The 15,871-nt window shown below is 43.8% G+C and overlaps 1 protein-coding gene across 1 annotated transcript in view; it reads right to left on the bottom strand.

Moving 5' to 3' along the window:
• Positions 1–15,871, bottom strand: part of FBN2 (fibrillin 2) — a 406,583-nt gene that overhangs the window by 176,519 nt on the left and 214,193 nt on the right. The window contains exons 19-20 of the mRNA XM_073676558.1: positions 4,753–4,878; positions 1,076–1,195 (exon numbers count right to left, since the gene is read on the bottom strand). Coding sequence (XP_073532659.1) covers positions 1,076–1,195; positions 4,753–4,878 — 246 coding nt within the window. The remainder of the gene's footprint in view (positions 1–1,075; positions 1,196–4,752; positions 4,879–15,871) is intronic.

Below are 15,871 nucleotides of genomic sequence, written 5' to 3'. Positions count from 1 at the left end.
AGGTTCCATCATGCTTTGGGCCAATGCCGGCACCGGGAAACTTGTTAAAGTTGAGGGACTCATGGATTCCACTCAGTATCAGCAGATTCTTGACAATAATGTTCCAGAATCAGTGACAAATTTGAAGTTACGTAGGGGATGGATCTTTCAGCAAGACAATGATCCAAAACACCGCTCCAAATCTACTCAGGCATTCATGCAGAGGAACAATTACAATGTTCTGGAATGGCCATCCCAGTCCCCAGACCTGAATATCATTGAACATCTGTGGGATCATTTGAAGAGGGCAGTCCATGCTCGGCGACCATCAAACTTAACTGAACTGGAATTGTTTTGTAAAGAGGAATGGTCAAAAATACCTTCATCCAGGATCCAGGAAATCATTAAAAGCTACAGGAAGCGACTAGAGGCTGTTATTTTTGCAAAAGGAGGATCTACTAAATATTAATGTCACTTTTCTGGTGAGGTGCCCATACTTATGCAGCTGTCAAATTTTGTTTGAATGCAGGTTGCACATTTTCTGTTAGTACAATAAACCTCATTTCAAGGCAGCAACATTACTGTGTCCAACAGTTATTACATATATCAAACTGAAATAGCTGTTGCAAAAACACCAATTTTTTAAAAAACATTAAGCTTAAGATTAATAGGGGTGCCCAAACTTTTTCATATAACTGTATCTCTGATTGACAGGTCACTCAAGTTTCAACGATCTAACAGTCAGAGACAGGAAACAGGCAGCAGGCGGAGAAAAAGCCAGAGAAACAAGAGAGCTGTAAGTGCAGTGCCCCACCCATTGCCCTTGCAACTCATTAGCATATAATGTCAACTAATTCTAGATTTCTCTAAAACAACAAAACAGATTTTACAAGAAAGGCAAAATTACAGCCCCTTGACATATATTCCCATAGTTTGGGGTATGAAATCCTGATGACTGGTTGGCTTTAATTACACTTATAATATGGTTTAGTGAAGTATAACTACTACTATCATTTTCATATTTATGTTGTACATTTTCTTAAGAATTGGCATAGCATAGAAATTCCAAAAATATCCATTTAATATAGATACCTACCAATACATATAAGATGAGTGGAATCCAGCTTGCTTCCAGGAGAACACTCACAGTGAAATGAACCGAGAATATTTCTACATGCCCCATTAACACATGGATTGTTTTCACATTCATTTATGTCTGGAAAAAGCACAAAATACTTTTGGTTAGACCAAGATTGTGTAAGAAACAAAGGACTTGAAGAATGAATAAAAAGAAATGTAAATACTTGGTTTTATGTTTCATAAAAGTCCTACAATTGAGTAAAATAATAGTTTGTTAAGAGCTAATTCTGAAATGACGTTCACTGACATATCATAAAGTCTTTTGGCAGCAATGTATAGGTTTCCATAAACTTAACTAATTCTCCTAGAGAACTTTTCCTGTTCAGATCTCACATTCAATAGAGCAGCAAATTGTACATTCAAAAGATGCATGTTCTTTTTTCTTCCACTGGGTCTGCAATTCCATTGTCTTGAAAGAAAAACCTGTCCAGTGCCATACACAGGACAAAGGAGGCCCACAGCAAAGATAAAACTGGGCCTCTCCTTTATGATACTGTTTTTCCACAATGGCCAGAAAGGTTTGAGATTTGTTTAAATGTTAATTTCTATGTATGACTATTTATGAATATATATGGGCAATTCTCCACCCTTTTGTTTCTTAAAAAGGCTTTACCCTAAGGAGTGGAATACTGCACAGGTTCTTACTACCCAAGAACAAAAGCATGGGACTAAAGATGGACTGGCATCGTGTATCTGGAATGCCCACATTAACCCCTTTGGCTTTTCTGCACAAAATAGAGAGGCATTCTCACTTTATTGTTCTTTGAATCTGCAAGTAATGTGATACCCCATTCATGGTATTGTATCTGTAGCCATGCCGTTTTCCCTTCAAGTCACACTCATTTCCCATTAAGTCATGTCCCATTGAGTGAGTTGGAAGGACTAACTCAGATTATTAATGTGGTGCAATCCATGTAAGGCTTTTTTTTCTTGGCCTAATTAAGCTTAGTTAAAGGGATTCATTCTTAAACTATAAGTCAACAGTCACTCAACGTGACTGCAGACTTGTGAATCTTTCACATCGCGCACATTGTGGCGCGCTGTGAGGATTCTCTGACGCCGGTGCCGAGAACGGTGGTCATGTGACCCCAAGTATGTGATATGCATACTCTAGGCCACATTCCGACTAGATTCTTTCTGGCCTCGTTCAATACACTAGCCTTGAGTGAGGCCGTGCCCATCTAGTCAGAATGTGGCCGGGAGTATGCATGGTCACATGAACACCACTCCCGGTGCCGACACCGGATAATTGTAACAATGCGCACTGTGCTCGACATGAAGTTCCACAAGTCTGAATTGGCATAGAGTGAGTGCAGACTTGTAGTTTAAGACCGGACAACCCCTTTAATTTATCTCGACATTGTTTCAGTCATTACTGAAGTGTTCCTTTAAATTTTGACTCAGAATAGTAAAATCAATCTGTGATCATATTGCCCGCTGCATAGTGTTTTCTCAAACACACTAATGGAAGTCAGAGGTAAACAATGATTCTCTACTACTAAGTATCAGTGTAATATGAGATTAATGAACTCTTCATCTGTTTTTCCCCACAGTGTATGTAATCTTATATTCCTCACTGACTTTGACTTATTTGTAAACCTTTTAAATTAAAGGAATATTCCAGGATTAGAAGAAATATTCAGAAACAGCATGATTTTGGTCCATGGACTTGCAAGTCATCCTCATCAAATTGTAACTCATTGAGACTCAAATACACTGTGTTCCAAATTATTATGCAAATAATATTTTCTCAGATTTCCCAAATTACCTATATGAATTGCAGTCATTGTATTTTTCCAGTCAAATAACTATTAGAGTACAATTGAAAGGTTTTTGTACAAACTGCCTATAATAACAGTATATTTTTACAAAAATAAAACACTCAAACTGCACTCAAAATGCATGTTCCAAATTATTATGCACAGCAGAGTTTTCAACCTTTTCATTTTAATAAAGAACAAAAAAATGGTCATTTTTGAAATTATAAGCAAATAAAACAGTTTTCAACCAAAAACTTTATTGTAGGTGATGTAACATTTGCACATAGGACCCCTTGTTCGAAAGGAGCTTCTGAACTCTCTCATTCATTGAATTTGTCAGGTTTTGGATGGTTTCTGCTTCAATTGTTTTGCATGAGGACAGAATACCCTCCCAGAGCTGTTGCTTAGATGTGAACTGCCTCCCGCCATCATAGACACTCCTTTTAATGATGCTCCAGAGATTCTCAATGGGGTTGAGGTCAGGGGAGCATGGGGGCCACACCATAAGTTTGTCCCCTTTTATGCCCACAGCAGCCAGAGATGCAGATGTGTTATGTGCAGCATGAGACGGGGCATTATCATGCATGAAAGTGATCTTGCTGCGGAATGCACGGTTCTTCTTCTTGAACCATGGCAGGAAGTGCTGTTTGAGAAACTCAACATACATTATGGAGTTCATCTTTACCCCTTCAGGGATCCTAAAAGGGCCGACAATCTCTTTCTCCATGATTCCAGCCCAAAACATTACTCCACCTCCTCCTTGTTAGCGCCGTAGCCGTGTTTGCATGGGGTGTCCATCAACCAGCCTTTCCCACTCCATCCATCTGGACCATCGAGATCATTTCATGCATGATAATGCCCAGTCTCATGCTGCACATAACACATCTGCATCTCTGGCTGCTGTGGGCATAAAAGGGGACAAACTTATGGTGCGGCCCCTATGCTCCCCTGACCTCAACCCCATTGAGAACCTATGGAGCATCATCAAAAGGAGTGTCTATGATGGCGGGAGGCAGTTCACATCTAAGCAACAGCTCTGGGAGGGTATTCTGTCCTCATGCAAAACAATTAAAGCAGAAACCATCCAAAACCTGACAAATTCAATGGACGAGAGAGTTTTGAAGCTCCTTTCGAACAAGGGGTCCTATGTGCAAATGTTACATCAGCTAGAATAAAGTTTTGAGTTGAAAACTGTTTGATTTCAGTTTGTAATAACCTGCTAATGCTTATAATTTCAAAAATGACCATTTTTTTGTTCTTTATTAAAATGAAAAGGTTGAAAACTCTGCTGTGCATAATAATTTGGAACATGCATTTTGAGTGCAGTTTGAGTGATTTATTTTTGTAAAAATATACAGTTATCATAGGCAGTTTGTACAAAAACATTTCAATTGTACTCTAATAGTTATTTGACTGGAAAATTACAATGACTGCAATTCATATAGGTAATTTGGGAAAATCTGAGAAAATATTATTTGCATAATAATTTGGAACACAGTGTAAACTGGGTTAGACTGCAATACCAGACACAGTCTATGACGCAAGAGTGGCACTGTTACAGAAATAAAAGTAACTTATTTTTTATATTCCTGAACAATCTTTAAGGAATGTACTTGAACCAATGACAATAGTGAACAAGAAATACATGTGCATATTTACAATAAATGCCAGTTGGGGAAATGCATGATAACAGCACATTTTATAAAATGTAAAGGTTTAAAATTTGCATAAGCACATGATATGGATATAAGGAGAAAATCTGATATAGAACATTTATAAATGTTATGAAAATTCTTCTGTACCTAAAGATCATAAAAATAATAATCTACAGAGGTTACTTCTTCATTAATATGTCTCCTAAAAATATATTTACCTTCGCAGGTATCAGTATCAGTCCTGAATAAGTATCCCTTAGGACATGAGCAGGTGAAACTTCCTGGAGTGTTTCGGCAAAGACCATTATCACACAGCAATCTATTCACCAGGCATTCATCTATGTCTGGAAAGAAATGATCAAATGTAAAAATAATAAGAAAAAGAAGAAGTACTAGACTATCCCTCGTGTCCCTTAATATCCCAGTTATTGCAAAGAAAATGGATTTCTGTTCTGCTTTACAGAGGACATCTTGGGAAGGAGACCACTCACTATGCCATCTCTCAGCCCCAATTGATGAAGGTTTTGTCATGAGGCTGGACCATTATCTGCACATAAATGGCTATATATATATATACAGTGGGTGCGGAAAGTATTTAGACCCCTTTAAATTTTTCACTCTTTGTTTCATTGCAGCCATTTGGTAAATTCTAAAAAGTTCATTTTTTCTCATTAAAGTACACTCTGCACCCCATCTTGACAGAAAAAAACAGAAATATAGAAGTTTTTGCAAATTTATTAAAGAAGAAAAACTGAAATATCACATGGTCATAAGTATTCAGACCCTTTGCTCAGTATTGAGTAGAAGCACCCTTTTGAGCTAGTACAGCCATGAGTCTGCTTGGGAATGATGCAACACATTTTTCACACCTTTGCCATTCTTCCTTGCAGATCCCCTCCAGTTCCGTCAGGTTGGATGGTGAACGTTGGTGGGCAGCCATTTTCCGGTCTCTCCAGAGATGCTCAATTGGGTTTAGGTCAGGGCTCTGGCAGGGCCAGTCAAGAATGGTCACAGAGTTGTTCTGAAGCCACTCCTTTGTTATTTTAGCTGTGTACTTAGGGTCATTGTCTTGTTGGAAGGTGAACCTTCGGCCAAGTCTGAGGTCTAGAGTACTCTGGAAGAGGTTTTCATCCAGGATATCTCTGTACTTGGTCGCATTCATGTTTCCTTCAATTGCAACCAGTAGTCCTGTCCCTGCAGCTAAAAAACACCCCCATAGCATGATGCTGCCACCACCATGTTTCACTGTTGGAATTGTATTGGACAGGTAATGTGCAGTGCCTGGTACCACTTAGAATTATCACCAAAAAGTTCTATCTTTGTCTCATCAGACCAGAGAATCTTATTTCTCATTGTCTGGGAGTCCTTCATGTGTTTTTGAGAAAACTCCATGAGGGCTTTCATATGTCTTGCCCTGAGGAGAAGTTTCCGTCGGGCCACTCTGCCATAAAGGCCCGTCTGGTGAAGGGCTGCAGTGATAGTTGGCTTTGTGGAACTTTCTCCCATCTCCCTACTGCATCTCTGGAGCTCAGCCACAGTGATCTTGGGGTTCTTCTTTACCTCTCTCACAAAGGCTCTTCTCCCACAATTGCTCAGTTTGGCTGGACGGCCAGGTCTAGGAAGACTTTTGGTGGTCCCAAACTTCTTCCATTTAAGGATTATGGAGGCCACTGTGCTCTTAAGAACATTGAGTGCTTCAGAAATTCTTTTGTAACATTGGCCAGATCTGTGCCTTGCCACAATTCTGTCTCTGAGCTCCTTGGACAGTTCCTTTGAGCTCATGATTCTCATTTGGTCTGACATGCACTGTGAGCTGTGAGGTCTTATATAGACAGGTGTGTGCCTTTCCAAATCAAGTCCTATCAGTTTAATTAAACACAGCTGGACTCCATGAAGGAGTAGAACCATCTCAAGGAGGATCACAAGGAAATGGACAGCATGTGACTTAAAAATGAGTGTCTGAGCAAAGGGTCTGAATACTTTTGACCATGTGATATTTCAATTTTTCTTTTTTAATAAATTTGCACAAATTTATACATTTCTGTTTTTTTTAGTCAATATGAGGTGCAGAGTGTACATTAATGAGAAAAATTAACTTTTTAGAATTTACCAAATGGCTGCAATGAAACAAAGAGTGAAAAATTTAAAGGAGTCTGAATACTTTCCTTACCCACTATATTATAAACACTGATACATTTTACCAACTAAAGCTGAGAAAATACCTGCAGGGCCAGAAAAGAGGATTATTAGCTAGAGCTTTCTGCAATAGTGCTTTATGTAATGTGGTTTGGCCAGAATGACAGTGTCGACAAGTATCTTTAAACAGGACTGAGTTGCAACATATATAACATGGTGCAGATAAATTTTGAAAAGGACCATAAGGCCCCAATACACATCAGCTGAAAGTCAGCCAAACCCACTGATTTCAGCGAGACCGTACGATCACCTAATGTGGATTTGTTCCTCCAAAATCTTTCCTAATCAACAATGTCGGGGGAGAGAAGCATTATTCAGTTGGAATATTTGATGGTATGGTGTGGTATATGGGGTATAGAGATAGTGGGGCCATTCTTCATCAATGGAAACCTCAATGCCACTGGATATCTGAAATTGCTACATGATGATGTGTTGCCCTCTTTATGCACTGAAGATAGCACGTTCCCTGAGATTTTCCAACAAGATGGTGCACCACCACATTATGGGTATTAGGTCCGAGCATTCCTACATGAACAGTTTCCTGGAAAGTGGATTGGTCATCGCGGGCCAGTTGAATGGCCACCAAGGTCTCCTGATCTGAACCCCTCAGACTTTTATCTTTGGGGTCATCTGAAAGCAATTGTCTATGCTGTGAAGAAACAAGATGTGCAGCATCTGAAACAACGGATACTGGAAGCCTGTGCTAGCATTTCTTCAGCGGTGTAGCTATCAGTGTGTCAAGAGTGGGAGAAGAGGGTTGCATTGACAATCCTACACAATGGGCAGCACTTTGAACACATTTTATAAGTCGTCATAAACTTGTAAAAAACTCATGAAAGAATAAAGTTACGTTAAAACCAAGCACACCATTGTTTTTCTTATGAAATTCTCAGTAAGTTTGATGTGTCACATGACCCTCTTCCCATTGAAAAAAAACAAAGTTGGATCCAAAATGGCCAACTTCAAAATGGCCACCATGGTCACCACCCATCTCGAAAAGTTTTCCCCCTTCCATATACTATTGTGCCACAAACAGGAAGTTGATATCACCAACCATTCCCATTTAATTTAGGTGTATCCATTAGTGTTGAGCGAGCTTGCTCGACACTGCTTGTTACTCGCCCGAGCATCTCACTGGTCGGGATGTTCGTCGAGCACCGAGCATTTCCGGGTTACTCGGGCGGGAGCTCGGGTCTCAGCCCTGCACATTTGGCGCTCTTTACAGAGCCAATGAACATGCAGGGATTGCCAGCCAGTCACTGTAATGCCGCAGCCATGTTGTTAGTGGGCATTACAGTGATTGGCTGGCCGCACAGCGTCACCTCGAGTATTTAAAACCGGGCGCCGCCATCTTGGACACAGTCTCTCTGGATCAGACAGTGTAAAGAGGGTGCTGCTGAGTTAGGGAGAGATATATAGTGCGAAATAGGTAGTGTAGGGTCTCTAAAGCCTGCCAAATCAAACAAACAGTCCTTCTCAGGACTAATATCCATCCCAGATATCAGGCAGGCAGGCTGTATAGGAGATGCAGTGGTTATACCAGAAAACGCTGCATTACAGTCCTGTGTGCTCCTGTTGGTCAAATTGCTAGACTTATCCCCCGGTCTCAGGGGCCAGGAAAAATCCATTTTTTTTTTCATCTAAATCCTGTATTTTTTTTTCCCCTCAGTCAGACTGTACAAATACGAGTCTTATTAACCTTTTGGTATTCCCCCCCCCCAAAAAAAATAAATTGAGTGTGTCTGTGACTGTTCAGACACCAATATATCTGTTTAAAAGAGTCTGGTGTAGGCCAGAGAAATAGAACTGTGGTTTTGCAGTTCCATGGGTCAAATCTCTGTATTATCCTGCTTTTGGCATTTTTTGCCAAAAAAAAAAGCTGTAATAGTGTCTCACTGACTGGTCAGACACCAATATATCTGTTTAAAAGAGTCTGGTGTAGGCCACATAACTATAACTGTGGTTTTGCAGTTCCACGGGTCAAATCTCTGTATTATCCTGCTTTTGGCATTTTTTGCCGTAAAAAAAGCTGTAATAGTGTCTCACTGACTGGTCAGACACCAATATATCTGTTTAAAAGATTCTGGTGTAGGCCACATAACTATAACTGTGGTTTTGAATTCCACGGGTCAAATCTCTGTATTATCCTGTTTTTGGCATTTTTTGCCGTAAAAAAAGCTGTAATAGTATCTCCCTGACTGGTCAGACACCAATATTCCTGTTTAAAAGAGTCTGGTGTTGGCCAGAAAAATAGAACTGTGCTTTTGCAGTTCCACGGGTCAAATGTCTGTATTATCCTGTTTTTGGCATTTTTTGCCGTAAAAAAAAACTGTAATAGTGTCTCCCTGACTGGTCAGACACCAATATATCTGTTTAAAAGAGTCTGGTGTTGGCCAGAAAAATAGAACTGTGCTTTTGCAGTTCCACGGGTCAAATGTCTGTATTATCCTGTTTTTGGCATTTTTTGCCGTAAAAAAAAACTGTAATAGTGTCTCCCTGACTGGTCAGACACCAATATATCTGTTTAAAAGAGTCTGGTGTAGGCCACATAACTATAACTGTGGTTTTGCAGCTCCATGGGTCAAATCTCTGTATTATCCTGCTTTTGGCATTTTTTGCCGTAAAAAAAACTGTAATAGTGTCTCCCTGACTGGTCAGACACTAATATATCTATTTAAAAGAGTCTGGTGTAGGCCAGAAAAATAGAACTGTGGTTTTGCAGTTCCACGGATCAAATCTCTGTATTATCCTGCTTTTGACATTTTTTGCCCAAAAAAAAACCTGTAATAGTGTCTCCCTAACTGGTCAGACACCAATATATCTGTTTAAAAGAGTCTGGTGTAGGCCAGAGGAATAGAACTGTGGTATTCCTCTTCCACTGTTCTAATATCCTTTTTATTCCCCTTTTTCCATTGATAGTGCGAGTGTAAGCTATTTTACTTCATTTACAATGGGCAAGGCGCGTGGCAAGGCACGTGGAACTGGACATTCTGGTGATGGTGCGGGTAGAGGACGGGGCCGTGGCCAAGGTGAAAATGTGCCACAACCAACAGCCACATCTTCTCGCTCCCACTTCTTGACCTAATTACTAGGGAAGCACACTACAACACCAATATTGCGAACTGATCAGTGTGAATAGGTTATTAATTGGATAGCAGATAATACTTCCAGTTACCTGGGCACCACCACCTCCAGTCTGTCTTCCACACGGTCAAGTTTTAGTAGCCGTGAGTCTCGACCGCATACTCCTCCTCACCCTGATGCTCCTTCCTCCCACCATGCCGAGTGTCGTCAGACAGCAACTGATCCCACACTTGGACACTCTGAAGAGCTGTTCACTGGTCCATTTCCAGATTTGTGCCCCTCGCCTGCTCCGCTTGAAGTGGTGGAAGAGGAGATCCCATGTAGCCACAGGAAGTCGACACTGGCAATTTGTCACAAGAGGTGGACAATGACGAAACACAATTGCCACAAAGTGAGGAGGAGCATCGTGGTGCGCAAGTGGAAGAGGAGGAGGTGGTGGATGATCTAGTAACTGACCCAACGTGGCAGGAGGACACGCAGAGCGAGGCCAGCAGCACACAGGGGGAGGGAGGCAGATTACCCCAAGAGGCAGGAAGAAGAAATGTGGTGGCCGCAGACAGAAGGCGGGCAACAGTTCCCCATAACACCAACACGAGGGACGCTGCCAGTACAACCGGTAGGTCTTCCAGAGTCTGGAATTTTTTTAAAGACTCTGCTGATAACCTCAAAAAGGCCATTTGTACCACCTGCCATGCCAGCATCAGCAGGGGTGACAAAACTACCAGCCTGACAACCATCAGCATGATCAGGCACATGGCAGCAAAGCACTCGACTTTATGGGGCGAACCACAGGGTCCACGACCAGTGTCAGCGGGTGTCACCACTGCTTCTTCCGCTGTTGTGCGTGTAATAGAACCCCCTGTTGTGCATGCAAGGCAATCCCCTGTCCATACTGCATGCAAAGATGCCCCCTCCTCACAGTCTTCACTTGTTATGGCAGTTTCTCTAGACACAGCATCAACGTCCACATCCACGTCCCACCGCAGCGTTCAGTTGTCCATATCCCAGAGTTTTGAGCGAAAGCGCAAATTCGCAGCCAACGACCCACAGGCCACAGTCCTAAATTCGCACATTTCACGACTGCTTGCGTTGGAAATGCTGCCTTTTAGGCTGGTGGAGACGGAATCCTTCCGCAACCTTATGGCGGTCAGCTGTCCCTCGATACTCGGTCCCCAGCCGACACTATTTTGCCCGGTGTGCCATCCCCGCACTACACAAGCACGTGTCCCAAAACATCTGCCATGCCCTCAACAACGCAGTCACTGGGAGAGTCCACCTGACAACGGACTGGTCAGACACCAATATTCCTGTTTAAAAGAGTCTGGTGTTGGCCAGAAAAATAGAACTGTGCTTTTGCAGTTCCACGGGTCAAATGTCTGTATTATCCTGTTTTTGGCATTTTTTGCCATAAAAAAAAACTGTAATAGTGTCTCCCTGACTGGTCAGACACCAATATATCTGTTTAAAAGAGTCTGGTGTTGGCCAGAAAAATAGAACTGTGCTTTTGCAGTTCCACGGGTCAAATGTCTGTATTATCCTGTTTTTGGCATTTTTTGCCGTAAAAAAAAACTGTAATAGTGTCTCCCTGACTGGTCAGACACCAATATATCTGTTTAAAAGAGTCTGGTGTAGGCCACATAACTATAACTGTGGTTTTGCAGCTCCACGGGTCAAATCTCTGTATTATCCTGCTTTTGGCATTTTTTGCCGTAAAAAAAACTGTAATAGTGTCTCCCTGACTGGTCAGACACTAATATATGTATTTAAAAGAGTCTGGTGTAGGCCAGAAAAATAGAACTGTGGTTTTGCAGTTCCACGGATCAAATCTCTGTATTATCCTGCTTTTGACATTTTTTGCCCAAAAAAAAACCTGTAATAGTGTCTCCCTAACTGGTCAGACACCAATATATCTGTTTAAAAGAGTCTGGTGTAGGCCAGAGGAATAGAACTGTGGTATTCCTCTTCCACTGTTCTAATATCCTTTTTATTCCCCTTTTTCCATTGATAGTGCGAGTGTAAGCTATTTTACTTCATTTACAATGGGCAAGGCGCGTGGCAAGGCACGTGGAACTGGACATTCTGGTGATGGTGCGGGTAGAGGACGGGGCCGTGGCCAAGGTGAAAATGTGCCACAACCAACAGCCACATCTTCTCGCTCCCACTTCTTGACCTAATTACTAGGGAAGCACACTACAACACCAATATTGCGAACTGATCAGTGTGAATAGGTTATTAATTGGATAGCAGATAATACTTCCAGTTACCTGGGCACCACCACCTCCAGTCTGTCTTCCACACGGTCAAGTTTTAGTAGCCGTGAGCCTCGACCGCATACTCCTCCTCACCCTGATGCTCCTTCCTCCCACCATGCCGAGTGTCGTCAGACAGCAACTGATCCCACACTTGGACACTCTGAAGAGCTGTTCACTGGTCCATTTCCAGATTTGTGCCCCTCGCCTGCTCCGCTTGAAGTGGTGGAAGAGGAGATCCCATGTAGCCACAGGAAGTCGACACTGGCAATTTGTCACAAGAGGTGGACAATGACGAAACACAATTGCCACAAAGTGAGGAGGAGCATCGTGGTGCGCAAGTGGAAGAGGAGGAGGTGGTGGATGATCTAGTAACTGACCCAACGTGGCAGGAGGACACGCAGAGCGAGGCCAGCAGCACACAGGGGGAGGGAGGCAGATTACTCCAAGAGGCAGGAAGAAGAAATGTGGTGGCCGCAGACAGAAGGCGGGCAACAGTTCCCCATAACACCAACACGAGGGACGCTGCCAGTACAACCGGTAGGTCTTCCAGAGTCTGGAATTTTTTTAAAGACTCTGCTGATAACCTCAAAAAGGCCATTTGTACCACCTGCCATGCCAGCATCAGCAGGGGTGACAAAACTACCAGCCTGACAACCATCAGCATGATCAGGCACATGGCAGCAAAGCACTCGACTTTATGGGGCGAACCACAGGGTCCACGACCAGTGTCAGCGGGTGTCACCACTGCTTCTTCCGCTGTTGTGCGTGTAATAGAACCCCCTGTTGTGCATGCAAGGCAATCCCCTGTCCATACTGCATGCAAAGATGCCCCCTCCTCACAGTCTTCACTTGTTATGGCAGTTTCTCTAGACACAGCATCAACGTCCACATCCACATCCCACCGCAGCGTTCAGTTGTCCATATCCCAGAGTTTTGAGCGAAAGCGCAAATTCGCAGCCAACGACCCACAGGCCACAGTCCTAAATTCGCACATTTCACGACTGCTTGCGTTGGAAATGCTGCCTTTTAGGCTGGTGGAGACGGAATCCTTCCGCAACCTTATGGCGGTCAGCTGTCCCTCGATACTCGGTCCCCAGCCGACACTATTTTGCCCGGTGTGCCATCCCCGCACTACACAAGCACGTGTCCCAAAACATCTGCCATGCCCTCAACAACGCAGTCACTGGGAGAGTCCACCTGACAACGGACACGTCGACAAGTGCTTGTGACCAGGGATGGTACATCTCCCTGACGGCACACTGGGTAAACATAGTGGAAGCCGGGACCCAGTCGGACCTTGGGACGGAACACATCCTCCCCGCACCGAGGATTGCGGGCCCTATGTCAGTCAGAGTGGCCCCCACAGTGTACAGCTCCTGCGCATCCTCCTCCTCCTCCTCATGTTAAGCCTCCATCTCAGATATCACCACATCAGTTACAAGCTGGAAGCACTGCAGTACTGCTTCAGCCAAGCGGCAACAGGCTGTGCTGAAACTCTTAAGCTTAGGTGATAAACTTCACACTGCTGTGTGGGTTGTGGATAGCTGTGAAAGAGCAGGCAGATCTGTGGCTGAGACCGCTGAACCTACATCCAGGCATGGTCGTGTGTGACAATGGCCGTAACCTGGTGGTGACTCTGAGGGGAGGCGAGATCACACACGTACCATGCCTGGCTCATGTGCTTAACCTAGTGGTTCAGTGGTTTCTTAAATCGTACTCCGAGTTGCCAGATATGCTCATCAAAGTACGCCTCATGTCAGCTTATTTTCGCAAGTCGACTACAGTTTCTGCCACCCTTGCTGTGTTGCAGCAGCGTTTGCAGCTTCCGGCACACCGACTGGTGTGTGATGTCCCCACACGTTGGAACTCTACTCTCCACATATTGCAAAGGATTTGTGAGCAGAAGAGAGCAGTTGTGGAGTACCAGCTGCAACAAGACCGTCGATATTCAGGTCAGACTCCACACATAAGACCTCAGGAGTGGACCTGGATGTCTGACATATGTACCATCCTGACAAACTTTGAGGAGTCCACCAAGATGGTGTGTGGCAATGACGCCATAATTATCGTCAGCATCCCACTTGTCTGTCTTTTGCAACGCTCTCATCAGAGAATTAAAGAGGAGGCATTGCAGCCAGAGTATGATGAGATGGATCAAGAACCTGTAATGGGCGATTACACACAGCCCAGCCTCATCTCATCCCAACGTGCATTGGGGGACAATGAGGGAGAGGAGGAGGAGGAAGAACAGGAGCTGGTATCATGCACTGTAGACTGTAGTACCTGTACAACTGTCATACAGTCGGTTCAGCGTGGGTGGCCTGAGGACAGGGGGGAGGAGGAGGAGGAGGAGAGCATGGTCAGTCGTCATCTTGCCCATTACCAGTCTGGCACGCATGGCTGACTTTATGTTACGCTGCCTTAGCCGTAACCCTCGCGTTGTCAAAATGTTGGGTGACAGTCATTACTGGTTGGTGACACTTTTAGACGCCCGCTACAAGGAGAACTTTCACTCTCTTATTCCTGAGGTGGAGAGGTCTACAAAAATGGGGCAGTACCAGAAGGTCCTTGCTGCAGAACTGTTAAAAAAATTCCCATCTGAACACGCTACCGGCAGAGGTCACAGTTCGTTGACCAACCAAGACATACAGGGGAGAGAGATGCAACTCCAATCCAGCAGAGGCAGGGGAACACTGTCAACATTCTGGGACAGTTTTCTGAGACCCGCCCAGCTTACAGGCCCTGAGGCACGGGGTACTCTCACAAGGAGTGGAAAGTTTCAAAAGATGGTGAGGGAGTACCTTGCTGACCGTACCAGAGTCCTCTGTGATTCCTCTGTGCCTTTTAATTATTGGGTATCCAAGCTGCACACTTGGAATGAACTCGTTCTGTACGCCTTGTAGGTCCTGGCCTGCCCTGAAACTAGCGTGTTATCGGAGAGTGTTTTTAGTGCCGCTGGGGGAATTATAACTGATAAGCGCACTCGCCTGTCAACTGACAATGCTGACAAGCTGACCCTTATCAAAATGAAAAAGGGCTGGATTGGGCCAGACTTCTCATCACCACCAAATGACAGCAGAGTAACATAAAGTCAAATCCACTCTGTTATTTCGGGAGGTGTATTCCCATGCACCGCTTCACACCCACACATGGGTATACACTTCCTCATTTCGGCTGTATTTTGCTCTTCTCCTTATCCTCAGCCTCCACCACCACTATACCACCAGGGTGACCGTGGTCTGTGTTGCCAGCATTGCAAGTTCCTCCGTCCTAATTTTTGGCAGCTTTAGCTTGGAAGGCATAGGCAAAGACTAAGCTACTGCGACCAACATCACTTTTCCCAGGGGCATTGTTATTGTCTTTTTATTCCACTGCGACCTCCAAGTCTCTTCCAAGAAGCATTAAAACCGTCTTGATAAGCTACTGCGACCTCCACGTCTGTTCCAAGGGGCATTAAAACCGTCTTGTTAAGCTACTGTAACCTCCACATCTCTTCCAAGGGGCATTAAAACCGTCTCGCTAAGCTACTGCGACCTCCACGTCTCTTCCAAGGGGCATTAAAATTGTCTTGTTATGCTACTGCGACCTCCACCACTTTTTCCAGGGGCATAAAAACATTCTTGATAAGCTACTGCGACCTCAACGTCTCTCCCAAGGGGCTTTAAAACCGTCTTGTTAAGCTACTGCGACATCCACCACTTTTTAAGGGGCATTGCTATTGGCTTTTTATTCCACTGCGAACTCCACCATTCTTCCAAGGGGCATTAAAACCGTGTTGTGAATCTACTGCAACCTCCACCACTTT

The sequence above is a fragment of the Phyllobates terribilis genome, unplaced genomic scaffold, assembly GCF_046119375.1.
Source record: "Phyllobates terribilis strain yellow unplaced genomic scaffold, ASM4611937v1 Scaffold_1__5_contigs__length_1240528914, whole genome shotgun sequence".
NCBI classification, from domain to species: Eukaryota; Metazoa; Chordata; class Amphibia; order Anura; family Dendrobatidae; genus Phyllobates; species Phyllobates terribilis.
The sequence above is the reverse complement of the archived record's forward strand: the minus strand, read 5'-3'. Positions and strand labels throughout refer to the sequence as shown.